The 19,714-nt window shown below is 40.3% G+C and overlaps 1 protein-coding gene and 3 non-coding genes across 4 annotated transcripts; all 4 read right to left on the minus strand.

Moving 5' to 3' along the window:
- Positions 1 to 709: 709 nt before the first annotated feature.
- On the minus strand, positions 710 to 5,158 carry LOC110048377 (putative ammonium transporter 3). Its single transcript, XM_089273410.1, has 4 exons — positions 4,021 to 5,158; positions 2,900 to 2,959; positions 2,391 to 2,467; positions 710 to 1,988 (listed from the first exon to the last, which is right to left on the minus strand). Exons 1-4 carry the CDS (start codon positions 4,785 to 4,787, stop codon positions 1,438 to 1,440), a joined length of 1,455 nt encoding a protein of 484 aa, XP_089129536.1. The 5' UTR covers positions 4,788 to 5,158; the 3' UTR covers positions 710 to 1,437.
- A 9,447-nt stretch (positions 5,159 to 14,605) lies between these two features.
- Trnaa-agc (transfer RNA alanine (anticodon AGC)) lies at positions 14,606 to 14,678 on the minus strand. Its single transcript has one exon. It is a non-coding gene; the product is annotated as a tRNA-Ala (tRNA).
- A 1,255-nt stretch (positions 14,679 to 15,933) lies between these two features.
- Positions 15,934 to 16,006, minus strand: Trnai-gau (transfer RNA isoleucine (anticodon GAU)). The gene has a single exon. It is a non-coding gene; the product is annotated as a tRNA-Ile (tRNA).
- Positions 16,007 to 18,360: 2,354 nt separating this feature from the next.
- On the minus strand, positions 18,361 to 18,433 carry Trnaa-agc (transfer RNA alanine (anticodon AGC)). The gene has a single exon. It is a non-coding gene; the product is annotated as a tRNA-Ala (tRNA).
- Positions 18,434 to 19,714: the final 1,281 nt, after the last annotated feature.

Raw genomic sequence — 19,714 nt, forward strand, 5'->3', positions numbered from 1 at the left:
TAATACAGCGACTAATGTTGCAAAGATATGATTTTATGCCTACTTTAATTTGATAATCCAGGTACGACATGCATTGTGGTAAACTGTACAGCCGCCATTTTTTTTCCTCGGTGGATTATGGCGCGCTGTTACAGATGCCATGACACCCTGTGTTAAAAAAGCCATACTTAAGTTCCGCCAGCAATGAGCCAGCTCTTCTTGAAGATTTAAAAAAATGATAATCGCATTCAATAAATAAATATTCAATGAGAATCTGCTCAACATTGAGAATATGGCGCATTTACGGTTTCCTACAGATAAAGACACGAACATCGTCTCCTGAAAGGGAATGCAATAGAAATTCTCAGTGCACGTTTTAAAATATAACAGTGAAAAAAAAATCCAATGACAAATTGATAAAAAAAACAATTGAAGAATTCGGCTATCGATCCCGGTTCTTCCCGCATGCGAAGCGGGCGCTCTACCATTTGAGCTAATTCCACCTGGTACAGATGCCTTAGCTATTGCGAGATTATTTTAATAATCGGGTTTCTAAGTTTTGTCAAATGTTACCGAAAATGAAAAAGGAGATATCAATGCACCATATTAACTAATTTAAAAAAAATTAAGAATACTTACCTCTATTTGTAAAATTTTGAAGAAAATAACTTGCCAAATAAAATTAAAAATCACTGTTGATCTAAATTTTGTCTATTGAAGTAAAATAATATTATTTGGAGAATGCGGGTATCGATCCCGGTACTTCCCGCATGCAAAGCGGGCGCTCTACCATTTGAGCTAATCTCCCGGTAGTTTCATGAAAAACAGATCCTTAGATAAAACAAATTACTACTTTGGGAAGTATTTTTGAACATTTTTGAGAATATTTGTTACCTGACATCACATTTGACATAGTCTCTTTATTTTGAACAAATAGTTCATAAGGTAAGCTGTTGTTAACTAACAAAAAAAATTACATAATAACAAACGACAGAGATATTGCGTCAGAAGGACGTCTGGCTTTTCTCGTGAATCTGGCGTCGAAATGATTTAAATTTCTAATTATTGACAAAATATTCACGAAATTAAGTCACCATATAATGTGCAAAATCAATTGGAGATCTCGATTTTTTCGCTTTGAAGCAAAAAAAAAAGTTGTTTTGAGAATCCGGGTATCGATCCCGGTACTTCCAGCATGCAAAGCGGGTGCATTATCATCTGTGCTAATTCCCCCGTATAAACTGCTCAATGGCGGGAAAGGAGAGAACCTGCTCGTCAAGCTTCAAAAACGATAAACATAAGTGTCTAATGTGCAATGAGTACACGATCGACGAACAACAACAATTGGCAGCTGATAATTCAACAAAAACAACATCTACTTCGGATTTTCTCATTTCTGAAAAAAAGAAAGAAAAGCGGATAAATGAACCAAAAGTATAATCACACAATGTTCTCTCCTCACACCCTACTTTCGTATAGCCCTAAAGTTCCGTCAATTTCAGAAGCTTCCGAACTAATCCCATTTACATCTGCTGTTTTCAATGCATCCTCGCGCCCATTTTCTTTCCCACTGACGCCACAACTGTCTCGAGTCGATTGCGGATCGCGTTCGTCAATTCCATGCTCCATTTTGTCAGCACCCTTTAACTCATCCTCCACGCTCATGCGAAGTCCTAGAAGCTGCTTGACCAATAGCAGCTCTAGAAATGTTGCAAGCGCAGCCCAGCCGCCAATAGCAACCACCGTTAGCAGTTGGACCCCCAAGAAGGACCAAGGACCGCCCTTGAGGATTCCAAATTCATGAGAGAACCTATTTTCGAGTATGTCTTTCTCGGCAAAGAAGGCGACGGACAATAGGCCCCAAATTCCCGCCATACCGTGCGTGGGCACGCAACCGACAGGGTCATCAATTCGGAGCTGCTCGAGAAGAGCACATCCAGGGCAGGCTAGGAGAGCACCTACTGCACCAATGACAATGGCTTCCCCCGGACGAATAAGTGAACAGATGGCTGCGTATAAAATAGAAGAGATGTAAATGATTGTTAAACACACACACAAACATTGTCGGACGAAATATAATGCGAGTGTGATTCCATTTCATTACATGAGAATACTCTCAAACCGTTGGCAACGAACTCTGGAGTCGAAAAAATATATATATTTTATTGAGCCATTTTAATATGTAGGGATCACCGAACTCATTTCGAGTTAGAAGCACTAAAAACTAAAATTAAAGGGTGGGGCGTTAACTTAAGATGTCAAAAAATGATCACAGCTTGTTTACCCATGACTAGTAAATGCTGAAAACCGTTGCCAGCCATCTTAATGCAGCCTAGAAGGCCTGACCAGCTTCGACTAAATGTTAGCTGCAAAAGTGGTATTATACTTGCACTCGAAGCAAATTCATTTACCTGTTATGCTGACGAGCCCGGCCAGAATCCCTGTCACAAAAATCGGAATGTGTAACTTGTCCTTAAAACAAATATAGCTGAAAGTAAGAACAAAAGGAATAAATCGCGCTTAAGATGTAACGCAGGCTCGATTTCCACCACTCTCTCGAGTCCCGTCTACATTCCTCCCCGCGGAGAAAACTTCCGCGGAGGAGTGCGAGTTCCTTTCCCCCAACAGCGGCCGGTAATCGAGTCTACAGATGTAAAACGATATTACCTTATCTAGAAGGTCTCGATCCCACGGTATTACTCCTAGATGAAACGATGTCAGCTCATTATACGTCCACGTGGGGGAAGAGCACTTTACACGGGGAACTGAGGGAACTGAACGTGGTCAGCCTCGTGATGAAGAGTCATTCTCAAAGAAGTCAATCACGGAATGTATTTCTTGTAATAAAGTCAATACAAGTTATGCTGGATTGAAAAATTAGTCTTAGACCACAGAACTATTCAGATTGGTATCAGCCTACCTGTATATCATACCCAGTATCCCTCCTCCAATAGAGCCGTTGATAGTTACAACTGCTGCCCTGTTTAACAAATTGCATTAAGTTCGCACCGGTTAGAAGACACGTTGCAGGGACGCAAGGCGGTGACAAGCCCCTTCGTGTGTATACATTTTACGCATGTTGAAGGGACGGTACTCAAACTGGTGCACACGAGGCGGATTGAGACATACAAGTGTGTTGTTGTGGGGACAGTTTGCAAGAGCAGTGTACACCATGCGACATTCAAAACTGAGGTCATTTTGTCCCTGCTTCATGATCCACGTATTCAAACCAGCTGAATTTCATGCAGCATGTTGCGGGGACGAAACAAATCTTTCTTCGTAAAAACACGCGCATGACGTCACATGAGGGATACTGCGGCTGCAACAGGTGCCCGCCTCTTGTCCGCGCAACATGTACCCCGGTGTGAGCCGACTATAAAAGGTTGCGACTACTGGAGTAAACGCGCAAGAACTAATGAACGTTTTACGAACGCACGCCTACTTTTGGTTCGTGATCTAACCTGGCAGGCTAACATAACCCAATTTCGATGTATTAAAATTCAGCCTGAAACAATACACCTCAGCACGAGGCTGTGGGGAATAAATCCCACAAACTCTGTAGTTATTCTCCAAAAACTCGAGCTGATGTCTATTGTGTTAGGCTGAATTTTAATACATCAAAATTGGTCTACTGCATGACGCGCCGATAAGACACCTACGAGCAAATAATATATGGACAGATTTTACTAATGATCTAGTAATCCTTGATGAAAAAACATCGTATAATGGCAATCCTTATACAGGTAAATGTTACTTTACGACTCGAATCGGTAAAAAAAATACTGCATCACTATGACTTTCCACCAGTTCGGTAAAAGATCATAATTACACGAAAGACAAGACTTAAAGATCGAGTCAAGCCCAATTCCGAGCTGTACGTTATATTAACGAGTTGCGAGTATTCTGTTATATTAACGAGTTTCGAGCTGCGAGTGTTATGACGTTTACGGCAAACGGCATAAATGTCTCTGAATTTGCATTACTTCTTTAATGATTTAATTGGCCGTTAATAAGGCCCATTTTATACTAGAACATTCTTACCTGGAGGTAAGCTTCCACTTCATTCCGCTTATTCCAAATGTGCTGCCACAATTAAACCCAAGCCAGCCCCACCATAGCATGAAGGTTCCCAGGAGAACGTTTGTAGGAGAAGCCATTTGTTTCGGTGGAGAATTTGAATCGAATCTACCAGTTCTTGGCTTCAACATTAAAGTCGCCACCAGACCACTCACTCCGCCAACTAAATGCACCGCGCCGCATCCGGCAACATCAACGGCGCCCATTTTCCGAAGCCAACCATTATCGTCCCAGATCCAATGAGCAGGAATACTGTATGTCAGGGTGTTTAAGAATGAGTAAAGTGTGTAGGCTTTTAAGCTTGCTCTTTCCGCCATCGCGCCAGAAACAATGGTGGTCGCAGTCGTGGCGAAGGAGAGCTGAAAAAAGTACTTTGAAAACACCTGCCTCATTTCGCTTTCCTCAGCGTCTGTCAAAAAATATCCAAGGCCGAAAAATGGATTTTTACGCTCGCTGATTCCGAAGCTGAGTGCAAATCCAAAAAGCCAATAAGACAATCCACCGTAGATCACATCAATCGCGTTTTTGACCATGATGTTTGCTTCATGATTTCTGGAGACCATTCCGGATTCGAGAAGGCCGAATCCGGACTGCATTGTGAAAATGATGAAAGCGCTCGTCAAAATCCACGTAGCGTCATCTGGACCTATTCCTTTAGCGTATTCTCCCTTACCGACGTCCTTTGTGGTTGGTATTGCGGTTGAATTCAACGTGAAGTTTGCATGATCCATGTTCGTTGACTTTGATCCCTGGGCAAGGAAAGCCCAGTCAGAAGAATTCTTTAATTACGTAAAAGTTATATCTGGAGATCAAACAGGTTGCCTGCAGAACTCTGATCATGTGTCACTTTTCCAACCCGTCCTGCAAAGTCCCTTTCAAATCGCTTCAGTTTCAGTTGAAGAGTTCCTGTTTTAAAAATAGTCAGAGGAAACTGACAATATTATTTGGTTCTTTGGAAAAGTTTGGACACTTTTAGAAGAAACGTGTCTCTACAACAGAGAGTTTCCTTTCAAGGCCTTAGAACTTAAATATTAGCCCAACTTTATGATAAAAAAGAAGAAAAAAAAACTACTATTTAGGACCGAGCAGAAGTTGAATTTATTTAAATTTACAAAGAAGAAAAAAATCTGGACAGAAATTTACATGTCATTTATAATCGCGATGGTGATAAACAAATATATATGGTGAAAACGAATAAAAAATTAACAAGTCACGGTATCTTTACTACAGATAAACATTTCTCCTCGTGCACGGTTATGTCATTAGCTACTGAGAACTTTATACCTGCTCTATTATAAGTTATTTTTTATTAAAAAAATAGACATCAAAACCCACTGTTAATGGGTAAGTATTTGTTAAATGTTATGTGTAATGTTTAAAACTCTGTATTTTATCCAGCATGACTGACAAGTAGATCTAACTACACTGAACGAACAGATGACCTTGCATGAGACTTCAAGTACGCTCACTGTAATATATACCATACTATTTTCATTTGAAGGTCGTGGAAATTCAACCTTTACACCGTATGCATGTGCTGTGTACCTCCATTTTCAATAACTCTTTCCCCTGAGTCTCATCTTAATTTTCATTTATTCATCTTAATTATAAGGTGATACAAACTGAAGAACTGAAAGGATGTAAATTCTCCCTGGTTTCACTTAACAATCAGGGCGTCCTACGTCGATCTTGTTTTGACATTTGTTAGAAAAACCCTATAATTTTAGCCAGAAATACGATCATGGGAAATGGGAAAACCCAATTTATCTCTCCAGTAATTTTCTGTTTTATCCGGTTTCCGTTCGGCAATCGAGCTTGGAAATAAAATCGATAAATTTGAGCATTTTAGTCTTGACAGAATTCATGTGAGAAAGATAACCGAACGAATTTTTTAAAAAAAAACTGTGATATTCTAAAGATACCTTACCTTTTAACTAGTAATGAAAAGTAAAGATACACCTTGGTTTTCCTCTTTTTCCGAAACAGGCTTTACACTGGAGCTACTGAAATAACTCTTCCTTTAAGTACGGAGTTGTTACAATATATATGATTCAAAAGTACGAGAAACGTTTTATTTGACGTAAGATAACTGTATTGTAATAACTAAGGACTTGAATGCCAAGCTCGCCAACTTAACTTTGAGTGGGCGAAGATAAAACGACGACAGATACAATTGTACTGTGGCAGATAAGAACAAAACCGAATCGCAAAATCCACAGCAATAACACAAAACTTAAAACAGGAACGCAAAACCTAGAATACCAACCCAAAACGTAAACAGGAACACTAGAAAACCCACAATACTAACACAAACCACAAAACAGAATAACGCGACCCACAACATTAACCCAAAACTCAAAACAGGAACTCAAAACGCAGAACACGAACCCAAAACTTGAAACAGGAATATAAAGCACACAACACTAGGTAACCCAAAGCCTAAACGGGAACACCCTACAAAACCCACAGTCCTAACACAAACTGCAAAACGGAATAATAAAATCGAGAACATTAACAAGAAAAAACTTGAAACAAGAACACAAAACCTAGAACACTAACTCAAAACTTAAGTGGAAACACTTACAAAACCCACAATACTAACACAAACCGCAAAAAAAAAAAAAAAATCTAGAAAATTAACAAAAAACATGAAACAGGAACGCAAAACCTAATACCAACCCAAAACGTAAACAGGAACACTAGAAAACCCACAATACTAACACAAACCACAAAACAGAATAACGCGACCCACAACATTAACCCAAAACTCAAAACAGGAACTCAAAACGCAGAACACGAACCCAAAACTTGAAACAGGAATATAAAGCACACAACACTAGGTAACCCAAAGCCTAAACGGCAACACCCTACAAAACCCACAATCCTAACACAAACTGCAAAACGGAATAATAAAACCGAGAACATTAACAAGAAAAAACTTGAAACAAGAACACAAAACCTAGAACACTAACTCAAAACTTAAGTGGAAACACTCTACAAAACCCACAATACTAACACAAACCGCAAAAAAAAAAAAAAAAAAAATCTAGAAAATTAACAAAAAACATGAAACAGGAACACAAAACCCAGAACACTAACTCAAATCTTAAACAGGAACACTCTACAAAAACCACAATACTAACGCAAATCACAAAACAGAATCACAAAATCCAGAACATTAACAAAAAACCCAGCACACTTACCAAAAACGTAAACAGGAACACTCCATAAAACCCACAACACTAACACAACTGAACCCAGAAAACAGAATCATAAAACCCAGAAAATGAACAAAAAACTTAAAAAGGAATCACAAAACCTAGAAAATCAACCCAAGACTTCTACAGGAACACCCTAGAAAACCACAATACTAACACAAAACTCAGAACAGGAACACATAACTTAGAGCATGGTCATTAACACAAAACTTAAGACAATATCAAAAACCCAGAGCATTAACACAAAAATTAAACAGAAATACTCTAAGAAACCCACAATACCAAAACAAAACTTAAAACGGGAGCACAGCACTAACCCAAAACTTCAACAGGAACTCATCAGAAATCACACAAAACAGGAAAGTTCGAAGCAGAAAATACGGGCTGTTCTTTTTCTTAGTCGCCAAATGGGAAGCCATAGTGCCAGCCGTTCCCAGCGTAGAGCTTGGAAACTTGGGATGAGAATTTAAAACAGCTTACGCTTCCGCGAACGACATTATTTACAGAATGCTGATTTTAATTCTGAAGAAAACTTTGGAAAGAATCATGCATTTTACGCTCATCTTACACACAAAGATGTCAAGTGTTTTCGGAACGGGTCGGTCCACGAATTCTATAGCATGAAAGGTAGCCAAATTATCCAAAGGTTCATACTAGTTCTCAAGAACACCTCAGATATTGAAAAGAAAGAAAGGAAGCTTCGTTAGCAGAACTTCGAAGGTAAGGTAAACAACAAGCAATTGGATAAAGAGGATGCTCAACGAAGCAACATGACTAGTAAATATCTAAGCTTAACTCTTGTGTTAAAATGTCCTGATTCTTTTATTTCTTTTTATTGTGTTTAATACTTGTAGAGTAAGATCTGATATTGCGATACGAAGCTCTTGGAGCATTCGGTTAAGATGTCACCTGTCACGTCAAAGCGAGCCTCGCTTTGGACACTTCACGAACGCAATAAATGTATTGATGTAATTGAACCCAGACTGAATCAAAAAGTAAATTTATATGACCCACAGTACAGATTCTTAATAACTAGGAAATTATTTGAGAAAACGCATGACCAGTTTTTGTCAAATATTAATTAAAATAAAAACGGAGATATCAATACGCTACATTCACTGTCGTTTTACTTGAAGATCTTTTGAGACACGTTTAATTCGCGATTTTGAGGTGCGCATATTTCGCGACACTTAAGGATGATTTCCAGTCCGTACTGCGCACTTTGGAAAGTTGATTACGTTTTTGTTTTGTTTCATGTATGACGTCACAAAATGTGAACATTTCGCAACTACATACATGAGGTAAATTCAAAGTTTCATTTCAACTGCCGTTATTTACGCGAAGCCACGGGAAGCTTTATGCTTCGTTCTTTCTCATATCACTTGACGAAACGACTTTGCAGCTGTAAAAATCAATGAAGCAGTTGGAAAAAGAATTTGAAAGGCCTCAAAGATAAGGTATGTGGTCCACAACGAATAACATCGATTCGCATTTTGTCGAGTGAGGTTTTTTTTGATGTTGATAAACATTAGGGTGCTGAGACTGCGCAGTACGGACCGGAAATCATCTTTAAACTCGGCGATTTTGCGAAAAGTTTGTATTTTGAATCACTTTATGTTCGCGTTTTTGAGTAACACAATTTATTTCCTTGGCAATGTTACTTTAACATGACGGGACGCACGGGGCTTCTACTGTAAGTACCGCAGAGAAATGGTAGGAAATTTTCCCAGTATTCCTTACATACTCTCACTAAGGTTCTTCGTCTTGCAGCCAAGGAAGGCGTCAAAATCTGTTTCAGTTACATGTCGATGATATTAAATAAAAAATAAACCAGAAAGGGCCGATGGAGTATGAGACAAGCTTTAAAATGAAGTCACGATATTAATAGTGCTTTAAAAGTAAACAGTGCGTTCGAGTCATTCCCGATGCTTTCAAATGATGGCGGACTCCACCGACGCCAATAATCTGGAACAAAACAAAGTCATTATATATCGGATCACGTCTAAACATACGTGGAGAAAGACTTGGGCAAGAAAAAAACGTGAGCGGACAAAACCGGGAAAGGCCGATAAATCAAGTAATCCCGCAATGATGAACGAATTACACAACATGAACCTTCCTCTGCTTCTCCCCCTCAACCAAGTTCAGATCTACGAACTAAAAATAAAGATACCAAAGTGCCTACGAATGGATGTTGAGCGCGGCGAGCAGACGTAAATGTCTTGTTTACCCAATGAAAGCCGTCACAAGAAACTCTGAGCTCGCATCGAGATACTTGCTCGAGGGTAAAGGAGCGTTTGATTAATCAATCTAAAACAAATCTTAAGGAATAAAAGCTCAGATGATCTGGAATACTTGTCTGAGTATGTCGTTGGCAGTGGAAGCCACGTGCAGTATTATCATGCTCGGCAATTGAAGTTATTGTGTAGAAAATATCGCACAATTACACAGCTGATGGCAAAAAAAAGCGCGAGGAGAAACTTAGTACATGGAGCTAAGATAGATTGTCAGTGCTTTAGGTGACCATGCACGGTTACCAATGGCTTGGCCAATCGCTTGGCCAATAGCTCGTACACGCAACGAATCGTAAAGGTCCGTATATTGAAATAAAAACTCGACTAGAGCAGTTAAATATTTATAAAGCAGACTAACGTAGCAGTGCATCATGAACAGTAAAAATAGTTTTAAGGTATCTTACATCCCGGTCTACATATAAAGTGCCCACCGATGTGCCAGCAACATAAATTTGAACTGGAACGAAGAATTTCTAAATGATTTATAGGAACTCAGTGTTTTTACGAATTACACCCATAGCCTTAGAGGAATACAGCCCTGTTGTCATAGAATTGAAAAAAAAAAACACCGGGAAGAGATACTTACAGTAGAAGTCATTTGCGTCCCCTCATGGGGTGAGAGATTCTCGCCCATATCAACTTTCTTTTCTCTCGTAAGTTCTCGCGCGTTTCGAGATACGCCATACTCGCGTTTTAGGTTCAGGGTTCCCAACCAGTGCTTACCTAACTTTTTTAAGATGCTGCTTTTAGCCCTCCCCCAAATCTACACACGCGTATTTCACTTGCGAAAAAACTATTGATTTACACAGTGTTTGGGTTGGAGATTCTCGCCCATATCAACTTTCTTTTCTCTCGTAACTTCTTACGCGCGTAGAGATACGCCACGCTCGCGTTATAGCTGCAGGGATCCCAACTAATGCTTACCTAACCTCTTAAACATGCTACTTTTAGCCCTGCCCCAAATCTACACACGTGTATTTCACTTGTGGAAGTCTATCGATTTGGACAGTGTTTGGGTTGGAGATTCTCGTCCATATCAACTTTCTTTTCTCTCGCAACTTTTCGCGCGTTTAGAGATGCGCCAAACTCGTGATTTAAATTCGGGGATCTTAACCAATGCTTACTTAACTTTTTAAACATGCTCTTTTTAGCCCTCCTCCAAATCTACACAAGTGTATTTCACTTCTGCAAGTCTCGCTGTAGACGATGCCTTGGTTAAGGATTCTCGCCCATTTAGATCTTTTTTTCACTCGCGTGTTTTCGCGCGTTTAGCGATGCGGCACACTCGCGTTTTTTGTGTGGGGATCCCAAACTATGCTTACGGGGCTCTTTAAAAATGCTAGTTTTGGCCCTTCCCCAAATCTACACAGGTGTAGTTCACTTGTGGAAGTCTATCGATTTGGACATGCTTGGGTTAGATATTCTTTCCCATGTCAATTTTCTTTTCTCCCGCGTGTTCTCGCACGTTAAGCGAGGCGGCACACTCGTGTTTTAGATGTGGGGATCCTAAACTCTGCTTACCTCGCCCTTTAAAGATGCTAGTTTTAGCCCTGTTCCAAATCTCCAACATGTATTTCACTTGTGGAAGTCTATCGATTTGAACAGTGCTTGGGTGTATATTTTTAACGATGTCAATTTACTTTTCTCTTGTCTTTTCTCGCGCGTTTAGCTATGCGGCACACTCGAACTTTTGGTGTCCGGATCTTAAATTAGGCTCACTGGACTTTTTAAAGATACTAGTTTTCGCCCTCTCTTAAATTTAAACATGTGTACTTTTTAACTTGTGGGAGTCTTTCGATTTGGACAGTGCTTGGGGAAGAGATTCTCGCCCATATCAAATTTCTTTTCTCCCGTAAGTTCTCGCGCGTTTAGAGATTCGCCACACTCGCGTTTTTGATGTGGAGATCAAAAAGTATGTTTACGAGGCTCTTTAAAAATGCTAGATTTGGCCCTCCACCAAATCTACACAAACGTATTTAACTTGTGGAAGTCTATCGATTTGGACAGTGCTTGGGTGAGAGATTCTCGCCCAGATCAACTTTCTTTTCTCTCGAAAGTTCTCGCGCGTTTAGAGATGCGTCACGCTCGCGTTATAGGAGCAGGAATCCCAACCAATGCTTACCTAACTTTTTAAAGATGCTACTCTCAGCCCTCCCCCAAATCCACACACGTGTGTTTGACTTCTGGAAGTCTGTTGATTTGGACAGTACTTGGGTAAGGTATTCTCGCGTATATCAACTCTATTTTCTCTAGTAAGTTTACGTGCGTTTAGAGATGCGCCACCCTCGCGGTTTTGGTCTTGAGATCTTAAACTATGTTTACTGGACTTTTTAAAGACGCTAGATTTGGGCGAGAATCTCCAACTTAAGCATTGCCCAAAGCGACAGACTACCACAAGTGAAATACACGTGTGTAGATTTGAGAATGGGCCAAATCTAGCATCTTTAAAATGTCCAGTAAACATAGTTTGAGATCCCGAAACCAAAACTGCGAATGTGGCGCATCTCTAAACGCGCGAGAACTTACTAGAGAAAAGAAAGTTGATATGGTCGAGAATCTCTCACCCAAGCACTGTCCAAATCGATAGACTTTCACAAGTAAAATACACTTGTGTAGATTTAGAAGAGGGCTAAAAGTAGCATCTTTAAAAAGTTAGGTGAGCATTGGTTGGGATTCACGCACGTAAAACGCGAGTGTAGCGCATCTCTAAACACGCGAGAACTTACGAGAGAAAAGAAAGTTGATATGGGCGAGAATCTCTAGCCTAAGCGCTGTCCAAATCGACAGACTTCCACAAGTGAAATACATTTGTGTACATTTGGTGGAGGGCAAAAAGTAGCATTTTTAAAGAGCCCCGTAAGCATACTTTGGGATCCCTACACCAAAAACTCGAGTGTGCCGCATCGCTAAACGCGCGAAAACACGCGAGTGAAAAAAAAGGATATAAATGGGCGAGAATCTTTAACCCAGGCATTGTCAAAGCGACAGACTTCCACAAGTGAAATACAAGTGTGTAGATTTGAGAAGGGGCTAAATGCAGCATCTTTAAAAAGTCCAGTAAGCATGGTTTGAGGTCACCACACAAAAATCGCGAGTGTGGCGTATCTCTAAACGCGTGAAAACACCCGAGAGAGAAAACAAAAGTTCGAGTGTGCCGCATAGCTAAACGGGCGAGAAAAGACAACAGAAAAGTAAATTGACATCGTCAAAAATATCCACCCAAGCACTAATTAGATCGATAGACTTCCACAAATGAAATACACATTGGCGATTCGGAAGAGGGCTAAAACTAGCATCTTTAAAAAGCGAGGTAAGCAAAGTTTGGGATCCCCGCATCTAAAAGCAAGTGTGCCGCCTCGCTTAACGTGCGAGAACACGCGGGAGAAAATTGACGTGGGAAAGAATATCTAACCCAAGCACTGTCCAAATCGATAGACTTCCACAAGTGAAATACACTTGTGTAAATTTGGGAGAGGGCCAAAACTAGCATTTTTAAAGAGCCCCCTAAGCATAGTTTGGGATCCCCACACAAAAAGCGCGAGTGTGCCGCATCGCTAAACGCGCGAAAACACGCAAGTGAAAAAAAGATATAAATGGGCGATAATCTTTAACCCAAGCGTTGTCCAAAGCGACAGACTTCTACAAGTGAAATACACGTGTGTAGATTTGGAGGAGGGCTAAAAGTAGCATTTTTAAGCATTAGTTGGGATCCCCGCACCTGAAACGCGAGTGTGGCGCATCTCCAAACGCGCGAGAACTTACGAGAGAAAAGAAAGTTGATATGGTCGAGAATCTCTCACCCAAACACTGTCCAAATCAATAGACTTCCACAAATGAAATACACGTGTGTAGATTTGGGGCAGGGCTAAAAGTAGCATCTTTTAAAAGTTAGATGAGCATTGGTTGGGATTCCTGCACCTAAAACGCGAGTGTGCCGTATTTCTAAACGCGCGAGAACTTACGAGAGAAAAGAAAGTTTATATGGGCGAGAATCTCCAACCCAAACACTGTCCAAATCGATAGTTTTCCACAAGTGAAATACACGTGTGTAGATTTGGGGGAGGGCTAAAAGCAGCATCTTTATAAAGTTAAGTAAGAACTGGTTGGGATCCCTGCACCTAAAACCGTTTCGGGCGTTAAGTATAAGTAGTGTAAAGTAGTGTAGTATACAATGTGGATGTAAAAGTAGTATGTAAAGTGATTAAGTAAATTACTGTGTACTGTAGAAGTGTGTGATAGTGTAATATACAATGTAGGTGTAGAGTCAAGTATAGTATGTAATGTAAGTACTTTACAGTACGCGGGTAAAAGTTCCTGTTTCTTTTAAATGTAACTTAATGAATGTAATGTAATTATAAAAATAAATGAAAATAATAAAAAACTGTCCTTGAATTTTAGTAAACCGATTCTATCAAAGGTACAATAACCTCAAAATTAACAAAAACACAACGGCCGGGCTATATATCAACAGTAACATAATGAAAGTCACTTAATTTCGCGACACTTATTGTTCGCGTTACTTTAATTTCGCGATTTTTTTTTTCAATCGCGAAATTCGCGAAACAAACATGACGCGAAAATTTTATGCAATAAGATACTTTGGAAATGTTCAAGAAAATAAGTGGAATTTTGCCCTTTGGAGGAAAAAAACTAATGTTTGGAGAATCCGGGTATCGATCCCGGTACCACCCGCATGCTAAGCGGATTTTAAATGTTACCATCTGATTTTGGCAAAGAATGACCGCTTGGCAGTTCACTAGACTCCTCTCGGGATTTCATATAACCCGAGTCATCAGACACTCCAAGATCGTCATCTTCGCCATCCTCGGCTGCTGGAGACAGAGAGTGAACGACAAAGAGTTTTGTTCTAGTTCTAGTAGAGAGCAGTGACTGTAATACAGTGATTTTGTGCAGCAAGACATAGCGCACTCCCCGCGTTTTATGAGCAGGTAGGTAAGGAAAAAGGAACTGCGAAAAGAAAACAAAACAAAACAAAAGACAAAGACATGTTACCATGAGTAGCAAAAATCTTGATCTTGGAGAATCCGGGTATCGATCCCGGTACCTCCCGCATGCTAAGCGGGCGCTCTACCATTTGAGCTAATTCCCCGGAATACGTTTGCCATTTGAAAGTCGTGAGTCCAATTGAAATAACTCAATATGTTTAAAACAGCTCAATTTTCTGTTCAAACAGAGAATACTGACTCAAAAGAACATCAGAAATGTAAACAAGTTCAGACAGGGTAGCCTGTGTTCATGATTCAGGTAATACTCTCAGGGTTGTCCTTAGAAGAGTTCCTGGAAAAAGAAAAGGAGACAAGTTGGGAAATGATTTTGAATCCACATATATATAACAAAAAATAGAACGAGCTTTTCGTGGTCCGTGCTAGGGTCGAACTCACAGCCTTGGCGTTATCAGCACCACGCTCTGCCCACTGAGCTAACAGACCAGTTCCTGTTACGCAGAAGTTAAAATAAAAGCCATATTAGTTTGTAATCTACTGCAGGACCGGAATTTAGATTTTATCCGTGGTCTAATCTTTACAAAAACTGAATGGTCGGCAGTTTGCTAGACTCCTCTCCGGGATTTCATATCACCCGAATCATCAGACACTCCAAGATCGTCATCTTCGCCATCCTTGGCTGCTGGAGACAGAGAGTGAACGACAAGGACCCTTGTTCTAGCGCCAGTAGATAGCAGAGTGACTATAAAACAGCGATTTCTTGCAGGATTTCATGTTACACTACCCGTGTTTTATGAGCAGATAAAAGAGGAGAAAAAAATTGCACACAGAAAAGAAGCTATGTTAACATGGGTAGCAAAATCTTAATTGTGGAGAATCCGGGTATCGATCCCGGTACCTCCCGCATGCAAAGCGGGCGCTCTAATATTTGAGCTAATTCAGACAGAGTCCGACGTAATTAATGGCAAAAGTACATAAGTGCTGAATAAAGACCAGAAAAAAGAACAGAAAAGCGAAAAATGTTTCCATGTGTAGTAAAAATGAGTTTGTGTTCCTTGGAGAATCCGGATATCGACATGATCGATCCCGGTTCCTCTCGCATGCTAAGCGTGCGCTCTGCCATTTGAGCTAATTCCCCGGAATACATTTTGTGACCCTAGATCCCACAACTGAATAGATTTAAAGTCGCTCAACTTCCTGGTCTAACAGAGAATACTGACTCCAAAAAAAACCACGAGAATTGTAAGCAAGTTCATATAGGGTAGTCCGGCTGTGTTCATGATATAAGTAATGCTCTAAGAGTTGTCCTTAGACGAATTTGCGGGGGGGGAAAAGAGACAAACATCAACTTTAAAATCTTTTTGAATCCACGTATGATAAAAGAATGAAAATAAATTCTTGTGGTCCGTGTGAGGATTGAACTCACGACCTTGGCGTTATCAGCACCACGCTCTGCCGACTGAGCTAACGGACCAATTGCTGTTCCTTATGTGTTACAATAAAAGCCAAATTACCGGTGTTTAAATGTTTCCCTTGATCTAATTTTGACAAGGAATGAATGCTTAGCAGTTCGCTGGACTCCTTTCGTAATTTCATATCACCCGAGTCATCAGACACTTGTTGTATATAAGTTAAGTATTTTAGTTAGGCGAAGTTAAATGAATAAATAAATCACTCCAAGGTCGTCATCTTCGTCATGCGCGAATGTACGAATTGGATAGGTATTACACTGTTACCAGTCATCAGTAAGATCTTTGGAAGAGTGTTGACAAGTAGAATCAAAAAAGATGTCGACAACATCCTGAGGAAGGAACAAGCAGGTTTTCGAGAGAACAGAAGTACCATTGATCAGATCTTTGCTCTCAGGAATACACTTGAACAAGTCAACGAATGGAACGCAATTCTGTACACCCATTTCATAGACTTTGAGAAAACGTTCGATTCTATACATAGGGAAAGTCTGTGGAAGATCATGTCAATGTACGGAATCCCAGAAGAGCTCATCGAATTGGTGAAGGCGATGTACAACAACTTTGTGTGTGCAGTTCTAGATGAGGGTGAAACAACAGAATGGTTTCAAGTCCAGTCAGGAGTAAAGCAAGGTTGTGTCATGTCTGGTTTCCTATTTCTACTTGCAATTGACTGGGTCATGAGCAGAACTACGGAAGGTAGAAGAACTGGTATACGATGGAAGTTCACCGACGACATCGCTTTGTTGTCGTCTAGGTACCTCGACATAAGAGATAAGACCAACAGACTAGCCGATGAAGCTGCAAGAGTCGGTCTTAAGATCAATGCAGAGAAGTCAAAAGTCATGCGGGTGAATGCCAAAAACGACCAACGATTAGAGATTAATGGTGAACAGGTAGAAGAGGTGGAAGAGTTTGTGTACTTAGGCGCACTGCTGGACAAAGAAGGTGGAACACCCAAGGACATACAGCATAGGCTGAGTAAAGCTAGACAGGCTTTTTATAGGATGCGAAGAATATGGGGCACCAGTGAGATTGGCAGAAAGACGAAGGTACAATTGTTTAAAACAATTGTTAGGTCAGTTTTGATGTATGGCTGTGAAACTTGGAAACTACAAGTACTACAAGTGCATGAAGAGGATTTTAAGAATAAGGTGGCCTCAGACCATCTTCCACCAACAAATTCAGGAGAACACTGGAGCGAACAGAACGAGCGATGAAATCAGACGTAGAAGATGGAATTGGATTGGACATATAATGAGGAAAGACAAAGAGGAACATTGCGTCACAGCTCTGGAATGGAAGCCAGAAGGGAAAAGAAGGCCTGGTCGACCCAAAACAACATGGAGGAGAATGGTTGAAGATGAAAGGAAAACAGCTGGGTGGCAGTCATGGGCGAATGTCAGAAACCTCGCAGCAAACCGTAGTGGTTGGACAGAGAATGTCAAAGCCTTATGTGCCTTATGGCATAAAGAGATATAGGATAGGATAGGAAGGTCGTCATCTTCACCATCCTCGGCTACCGGAGAGTGAACGACAAAGGCCTTTAGTGTTGTAGTGCCAGTACATAGCAGAGTGACTGTAATACGGATTTTGTGGAGGAAAGTCATGGCACACTACCCGCGTTTTATGAGACCATAAATCAGGAAACAGGAGCTGCAAACAGAAAAAGGACGGAAAAAGTTACCATGGGTAGCTTAAACCTTAATCTTGGAGAATCCAGGTATCGGATGGCCACAACCATATTTGCTATCACTGAAATATTGCTTTTTAATTTGTTTGTTTTTGCTGTTATTTTCTTTCTTTTTTTATTTTTAGTCAGAAGCCTATTAGAAACCCAAGTAGATTGCCCTGACGTTTGCTGCTCTTCTTTTCACTGGAATAAATATCCAAGGTGGTTGCCTGTTGTATAACGACTCTGATTACCCTGCTGAACTAGCTTAGAATTGTCATTTTCTTTTGTGTCAGTATTGCCTGTTTCTTTTCTTATTAAAGGGAATAACCCATCGTAACAGATGATGATCTAATAGATACCGTAATATAGATCATGTAAATTTCTAAATCTACTCAATCACATTTATTTCCTACAAAAGTTGCTAACTTTGAGCTAGTTCAGCGGATTAATCAAATCTTTATAAATCGTGGAACGACCTCGGACATTTGTTTCTGCGAAAAGAAGAGCAGCAATGCATCGCTTTTTGCGGAAAACGTTAGGAAAATCTACTTGGATTTCTACAGTATAGGCTTTTGACAAAAAATAAAAAGAAAGCAATCAACAGCAAAAACAAACAAATTAAAACCAATATTTCACTGACGGCGAATATCATTGTTGTCACGAAAGAAAACAAGATGGCATCATTGGAGAATCCGGGCATCGATCCCGGTACCTCCCGCATGCTAAGCGGGCGCTCTACCATTTGAGCTAATTCCCCATACACAATTACCCTTTCTGTGGTTATTAAACAATTGCTTTCCTTAATGTAGCCAGTTCATTTACCTCAGATAACGAATTCCTAAATAATTGGATAATCGATAATCTCTTCAATCCAACATTACAAATAAAAACAGAATCAACTATGGTTATATCTGCCTTTCTTTGGTTTGCGAACAAATTATGGAATTGCTGATAACCAATTCCTCAGATACTCGTATACTAAACTTGAAAAACTGTACAGTCTTTCTGTCAGGCAGAAGAAAGAAGTATTGGTAATGGTCTCTGTGAGGGTTCAACTCACGACCTTGGCCCTTCGGTCACAGTGATTTTCCTCCTAATTTTCTTGAGCCCTTTGCTCCTGTCAGTTCATGAAGTTGTTATTTTGGCCTTCCTTGGCTGCCGGAGACAGAAAGTAAACGATCAAGGACCTTTCTTTTAATTTCAGGAAATAGCAGAGTGAGTGTAGTACAGTGATTTCGTGCAGGAAGTCATGACACGCAAACCGCATAGGTAACAGTAACTACAGATAAATAAGGAAAAAAGACCAGCGAAAAGAAAAGAAAAGACAAAAAATGCTGCAAAGAGTAGCAAAAATGTTTTCGTTTTCCCTGGAGAACCCGGACAGATACGTTTGCCGTTTGAAAGTTGTGATTCCCGTTTCTGTAACTGAATAGATCTAAATTAATTAGCTCAATTTTCTATTCAAATCGAGAACACCGAGTTCAGGCACGGTAGCCTATGTTCATGATTCAGGTCATGTTCTCAGGTTCAGTCCTTAGAAGAAATTGCAGAAAAGAAGAGACGCGAATATCAGCTTCAAATAGTTGTTGAATCCACGTATCATAAAAAAATAAAAAGAAATTCTGGTGGTCCGTGTGAGGGTCGAACTCGACACCTTGACGTTATCAGCACCACGCTCTGCCGACTGAGCTAACGGACCAATTGTAGTTACGTAGGTGTTAAATTAAAAACCAAATTATTTTGAAATCTACTGCAGGACCCGAGTTTAAATGTCACCATCTGATTTTGGCAAAGAATGACCGCTTGGCAGTTCACTAGACTCCTCTTGGGATTTCATATAACCCGAGTCATCAGACACTCCAAGATCGTCATCTTTGCCATCCTCGGCTGCTGGAGATGAGAGTGAACGACAAAGAGTTTTGTTCTAGTTCCAGTAGAGAGCAGTGACTGTAATACAGTGATTTTGTGCAGTAAGTCATACCACACTCCTCGCGTTTTATGAGCTGGTAGATAAGGAAAAGAAAACTGCCAAAAGAAA

This window comes from Orbicella faveolata, unplaced genomic scaffold (assembly GCF_042242905.1).
Source record: "Orbicella faveolata isolate gen_17 unplaced genomic scaffold, um_ofav_v1 contig_35, whole genome shotgun sequence".
Classification (NCBI taxonomy): Eukaryota; Metazoa; Cnidaria; class Anthozoa; order Scleractinia; family Merulinidae; genus Orbicella; species Orbicella faveolata.